This window comes from Mandrillus leucophaeus, unplaced genomic scaffold (assembly GCF_000951045.1).
Source record: "Mandrillus leucophaeus isolate KB7577 unplaced genomic scaffold, Mleu.le_1.0 Scaffold206, whole genome shotgun sequence".
In the NCBI taxonomy this organism is placed as follows: Eukaryota; Metazoa; Chordata; class Mammalia; order Primates; family Cercopithecidae; genus Mandrillus; species Mandrillus leucophaeus.
Genome location: NW_012102099.1, coordinates 2327829 through 2334581, shown reverse-complemented (window position 1 = coordinate 2334581; position 6753 = coordinate 2327829). Strand labels below are relative to the sequence as shown.

At 40.6% G+C, this 6753-nt stretch overlaps 1 protein-coding gene across 1 annotated transcript; it reads right to left on the bottom strand.

The window, feature by feature from the left end:
* Positions 1-534: 534 nt before the first annotated feature.
* On the bottom strand, positions 535-3894 carry DEFB132 (defensin, beta 132). Its single transcript, XM_011979831.1, has 2 exons — positions 3789-3894; positions 535-2555 (listed from the first exon to the last, which is right to left on the bottom strand). Exons 1-2 carry the CDS (start codon positions 3844-3846, stop codon positions 2326-2328), a joined length of 288 nt encoding a protein of 95 aa, XP_011835221.1. The 5' UTR covers positions 3847-3894; the 3' UTR covers positions 535-2325.
* Between the last annotated feature and the right edge of the window lie 2859 nt (positions 3895-6753).

Below are 6753 nucleotides of genomic sequence, written 5' to 3'. Positions count from 1 at the left end.
GCATAATAAAATACCACTACACATCTATTAGAATGATGAAAATGCAAAAGACTGACTCTATCACATGCTGGTGAGGATGAGCAACAGCGGGAACTTTCACATACTGCTGATGGGCACATCCACTGGCACAACCATTTTGGAAAACAATTTTGTATTTCCTTAAAAAGCTAAACATTCTCAAGCCTGTAATCTCAGCATTTTGGGAGGCCAAGGTGGGCGGATCATCTGAGGTCGGGAGTTCCAGACCAGCCTGACATGGAGAAACCCCGTCTCTACCCAAAATACAAAAATTAGCCAGGTGTGGTGGTGCATGCCTGTAATCCCAGCTACTCCGGAGGCTGAGGCAGGAGAATCGCTTGAACCCGGGAGGCGAGGGTTGCAGTGAGCTGAGATTGTGCCTAGAAAGCTCATTCTTTGGAGGAAAAAAAAAAAAAAAAAAAAAAAAAAAGCTAAACATTCTCCTACCATATGATTCAGACATTCCAATCCTAGGTATGTACCTTAGGGAAATGAAAGCATACATCCACACAAAGATTTGTACATAAATGTTCATAGAAGCTTTATTTGCAATAGCCATAAACTGGGAACAACCCAAATGTCCATCAACAAATCAGTGTATAAATAAATACTATTCATATGACAGAAGAGTATTTATAAACAAAAAGGAACGAACTCCTGCAATACCCAGTAAGATGGATGAATTTCAAAATGATACCTTTTGACATACACAGGAACTTAATATTTAATGCCACCTAATCAATTTAATCTTACATGAGTTCTGCCTCTATTGTTATATTTATAAGAATTTCCTTGCTCTTAAATTGAATATTTGACCACACAATCTTTTAATACTTTGCTTTTACACTGTCATTTTAAAACCATCTAGAATTAATTTTGGTCTAAGATATAAGTTAGGGAATAGGCATTGACATCTTTTCTTATCTGGTTTGCTAGTTTTTAGGACTGCTTTTAATTATTTAGGCCTGAGTGTTTTGGTTTGTTCTTCTCAAATAGAAGTTAGTACCTGTCAAATAAATATTATATAAAACAAATGGGCATCAAACTGTAAGAGGAAATTTATGCATAATTCTGCTTTCCAACCAAACAAAAAAGTCATAATTTTAATGATTTTTGTATCATATAAGGAGACAATTTTGACAACTACAGCATAAATGCAATTTTGAATAATGTTGTTATGTTCCATTATTCTATAAGCATTCTACTTGTTTGTATTTATAGATGGCATTAGTATATAATATTTCACCATTTAGATTTTTTCATTTTCTCAGCATTTTAAATAATATTATATGGAAAAACCTTTGTGCCCATAACTTTTTACTTCTCTTGGATAATTTATGATGAACCAATTTCCAGAAGTAATGTTTAGTGGATTAAACAAGTAGAGTTCTGCTTCTCTGTGCTTATTTCTGCACAGCTTCCCAGGAGGATTATGCCAATTTTACACCATGGGTAGATACGTTTGAGTCACCAGCATCATGCCTTCCTTGCTTTCGGGGTGTACTACCAATGGCGGCTATGTATTCTGTCTGCTTTGTTACTCAAATGAATGAATAAATACTTCACAAGTCAGTCTACCTAGCTGGGCAAACCTAGACTTTTAGCTCCTTTCTCTTCCTCCTTATACTCCATGGCAGCACTGTTCAGATTTCCTTTCAAGAGAACTTGCTTCAGGGGGATAGTTGGTGGACAGCCTCAAGCTGTCATACTTCCAGACCAATGGTAGCAGTCACCCCATGTTCTCCAGGGGCTGCTCTTAGCCAAAGACTGAACCCCTGGGATATGAGAACCTGGCTATTCCTGCCCTGTGTGAGCTCCTCTGAGGGGCAAGCCTTGCTTTGGGCCTCCCCATCTGTTTGGCTGAGACTTTCTTAGAGCTGCAGTCTCAGTCTCCTTCTATTCAGTCCTCCTCTATCCCTCTCTCCTTTGATACGTATTAGGTCAGCACTGCAGTCTGAAGGTTCTCCCTGCCTGTGGTTGTTCTCTCTCGCCTTTGTCCGTCAGAGGTGTGTTCTCCCAGTCAATCTTTTGCATGTCCAATTCTGTCTTGGCATTTTTCATTTGGAGGACCCAAACTGACAGATCCCCTGTGGACGAGTCTACATGATGATTGTTCTCATAAGATAGATGCAAACTCCAAATTAGTTATTAGATGAATGACAGAATGGTAGAAGACAGAAGTTCTGGAGTTGGCTATAGATATCTGCCCCATAAGGAGGAGACCTGGCTAGTTCTCAACAATGTAGGAGGAACCGGAACTGTGGAAATGCTATTTCTTTGAGTTGGTGGGGGTGATAGGAGGGGTTATTATGGCGTTACAGTCGTTTGTTGCTTCTTGTTTTTCCTTTGTGTGTTTCTGCTCCTTGATGGCCAGTGGTTCCCGACGAGATGCGGTAGGTCAGGCTGAGGCAGGAAGGAGTAGCTGATGCAGCATTTTCTGAAAGGGCTGCACATGAACAATGCTGTCTCCCCCCGGTGGCAATGTGTCCTGCAGTATCCCGGGGTGTCACTCACACATTTTGACCCACCCCCACTGGCTGTATGGGAGAGGACAAGACAGAGAGGTCGTGGTTAGAAGCAGCACAGGACTGCTCACCTGTCAGCGCCAGATGGGAGTGTTTGGCTTTCTGTTCTGAGATATATCCTTAGGATGTTGTGCAAATGAGACTCGGGAAACCCAGTGAGGAGGAGACAGAATTTTCCTGGATTGATGGCCTTGGGGAACTCTGTCTGAGGAGCTCTTCTTCTTTACCAGTATCTGCATCTTTGAAGCTTTTTGCTAAATTTGATACTGCAGAATAGGATGTAGGGGTGAAAACAGGGATGGGGAGCCAGGTCTTCATGGTCAGGGAGGAGCTTGGATACTCAAAAGGGAGAAATGGGGCTATTCTCACTCACCCCACAGGCTCCCTTTTAAGGTGTTTCTGCCATACTTGTTTTCATAGACTCTAAAACTGTCAATATCAGTCAACCTGGGGCAAAGTGGGAGGAGTCAAATCATTCTCCAAAACCATTAAGAAGAAAATAATGGTTGCTAGTGACAGGGCATTTTTGCATTCACACAGTGCTGGGCACCATTTCACCCTCTAGTAAAATCTGTTTACCTCAGTGCTCTGTGTCTGCCATTGGCTCACAGCAGGGGCCTCTTCGAGCACCCTCAGTCTCTGGCTTTCTTCACATCCATTGCCTGGCCCTCCTCTGATCTCTCTCTCTTCCTGCTCTCTGTGTGTCTGTCTGTCTCTTTCTGACCCTGCATTATCTCCTAGCCCCAGGGTTTGAGCTGAACCCATTGCTTACCATCCTGTGGGAACTAGCCCTGTAAGAGGTCTACTTCCATCCCCCACCTGCCAGCTTTCTGTTGAGCATAGGGCTGGGAACCTCAATCTTTTCCTTCTAGGCTCAATACCTCCTTTGAGCTCCAACCCAGGGCTGATTTCAGTGGATGCACATGGTGATGACAGAAGCCTTCAGTGTGTCTTGGGAGGTTAGATAAAAGGAGCTCACATAAATTGAAAGAAGATATTTTGGTTCAGGTTGAGGGTGACTATCATTTTAGAATAGAAAACAAATTTTTATAAAGGTTATATAGGGTGGTGTTTGGGTGTGGGATATCAAGGCTAGTGGTGGTTGTTAGGAGATCTCTATCTTAGACTGGAACTAGTGGGGTGAGCCCTGCCTCCACCCAACCTGGCTCATCTAGCACCAGAGCAACCAGATCTGCTAGTGTTCCTTGTTCCCAGTTCTCCCTTCCTCCTGTTTATCCAGTTTACCTGGGATCACTTGGGTCAGGAATCCAAGGGCTGCCAAGACCAGGAGCAGGAACTTCATGGCTGAAGGGGTGACTTGGGGAGCTGGTGGTGGTTTAGTGGAGTTGGGTCCCTCTGTAATGTGCCTGGAGCTACTGCCTTTATAGGATTCTCATGACGCCAGGATACTGGGCAGTGAACCAAGGGAGACTTTTCTGTTACCCAGAGCAGTCAGATTAGATCAGAATGTCTACTGGACTGGAGCCTGGATTGATTTATTGAGCACCTGTGTTCTAGACTGTTAGGAGGGGGAGAGGTAGAGCAAAGAGTGCATCGGTTCCCAGCATTCATCTCTAAAACGATGCATTCCAGCCAGTGTTGGTGAGATGTAGGGAAACTAGCATTCTCTTGGCATTGTTGCTGGGAGTGTTAATTGGTAGAGTTTTTCTTTTTAGCACAATTTGGCAATATACATCAGAAACCTTAAAATGTGCCTATTTTTTTACTCAGAAACTTTGCACCTTGGGCTTTTGTTTAATGGGAATAATTGAACAAGTACATAAAGAGGTTTATCTCCACATTACAGTAACAGAAAACCAAAAGCCACCTAAATGGTGATAAAACATGGATCTAATCTAATACAGAAAATATAGCATATAATAGAGCAGTATGCAGTTATTAAAAATGATGAAAAAGTATAAAAATGTAGGCTACAAGATATGCATCTAGAATAACTTAATCTTTGATAAAGAAACATCTATGTACCAACGTATGTAAGTATATATGTACATAGTATGTATGTGTATCTATCTATCTATCTATCATCTCTCTCTCTCTCTCTCTCTCTCTCTGTCTCTATTATCTATTTGTCTAAAATGTCTGAGTTTGGAGAGAATGATTGTGTGTACTTTCACCATTAGAAAAAAAAGATAGTTTATAGAAAAACTACTTATTGTTTGAGTTTTAATATGAATACTCTTGCCCCTAAATTTTTGCTTTCTTCCCCTAGACTTTAAGGTTTCTGGAGGTTAGAGACTTTGCCATCTCCATATTCTTCTCAAGAAATATTTTGTGTTTTCCTCCCCACGATGGCGTCCTTTGGAGTGTGTTTCCCATCAAGACAGTTCTTTTGTGTTCCAGCTCACGTTTCCAGAATCCTTTCTCGGATGTGGTGCCTGTCGTATAAGGGAATAATCTCAGGAGTCCTGGTTTGGGTCAACTGAGTAGAGCAACTCTAGCTTCTCACATTTTCCTGGTCTAAAAAACCTGGTTTGATAGCAGGCACAAAACAAAACAAAACAAAACAAAACAAAACAAAAGATCCGGGACTTGGTAAGAATATGTCCCAAGACTTTAGCAGTCTTTACAGTCGCTCAGATTTGTAAAAATATCTTAAAATCTGTAATTTTTCCAATTAAGTTATGTAAATTATAATCTAAAATATATACAACTCCCTTTGTGCCTTTGGTAAACCTATAACCCCAGAAGCAAAGGCTTTTGTGTTTCTGCGCATAGTCTTCAATGAGTTAATTGTCTTTTTACCCTTCACGTGTTATGCAATAATGACATTTATTTTCTCCTTGTTTCCATACAGCATGCACAGTCTGTTGGATGTCATAAATATAAGTCACTCCAATTTCCTCAACCTGTTAAAAAATCTTTTCATTTAAAAATAATTTAAAATATACTGGTTGCAAAATACAATTTGTACAATACCCTTTCCCTAGCTCACCTGAGATTTGTCTATTGTTGACATTTTGTCTTTCTTGCTTTAGCATTTGCCCCCCCTCTCTGTATCTATATATATCTATATATCTATATTAGTCTCTGTATATATCTTTGTATATTTTCTTTTTTGAATCTATTAAGCATAAGTTATATGTTCATTGCCTTATATTATCGTGGCCTTTTACTCCCAAATAGTTCAGTGTGTATTTCCTAAGAATAGGGATATTCTTCTATATGACAGTACAGTTATTAGCTCCATAAGTTTAAAAGGACACCACTTTTATCTAGTCTGTCTGTCTGTCTATCTATCTATCTATCTATCTATCTATCTATCTATCTATCTATCTATCTTCCAATTTGCCAGTTGACCTAATAATGTCTTTTATAGCATTCGTTTCCTCCTTCAGTTGAGAGTGCAGTGTCAGGTCAGATATTGTATTGATTTTTAAAATGTATTTTTTAATTAAAACTTTTATTTTTGATTGACATAATAATTATACATATTTATGGGATACAGAGTGATATTTCAATACATGTACACAATGTGTAATGATCAAATCAGGGTACCTCAAACATTTCTCATTTCTTTGTGTGAGAACATTCAAAATCCTCTCTTCTAGCTGTTTGAAAATATGCAATAAACGATTGTTGGCTACAGTCATCCTTCAGAGCTATGGAACCCTAGAACTTATTCCTCCTATCTAGCTGTGATTTTGTATTTGTTAACCAACCTCTCTGTATCCCCTTCTACCTGCTACATTATTTTACTTTCTACTTCTGTAAGCTTGACACTTTTTTTTTTTTTTTTTTGAGATGGAGTCTCGCCCTGTCTCCCAGGCTGGAGTGCAGTGGTGCAATCTTGGTTCACTGCAATCTCTGTCTCCCAGGTTCAAGCGATTCTCCTGCCTCAGCCTCCTGAGCAGCTAGGATTACAGGCACCTGCCACCATACCCAGCTAATTTTTATATTTTTAGTAGAGATAGGTCTTTTTTCAGCTCCTAGGAGAAAGGGCACTTGTCTCAAACTGCTGGCCTCAGGTGATCTGCCCGCCTTGGCCTCCCAAAGTGCTGGGATTACAGGTGTGAGCCACAGCACCCGGCCTGTAAGCTCAACTTTTTTAGTTACCACAGATAAGTGAGAATGTGCAGCATTTATATTACTGTGCCTGACTTATCTCACTTAACATAATGTCCTCTAGGCCAGGGGTCCCCATTCCTGGGCCGTGGATTGGTAGGGGGCCATGGCCTGCTAGGAACTGGGA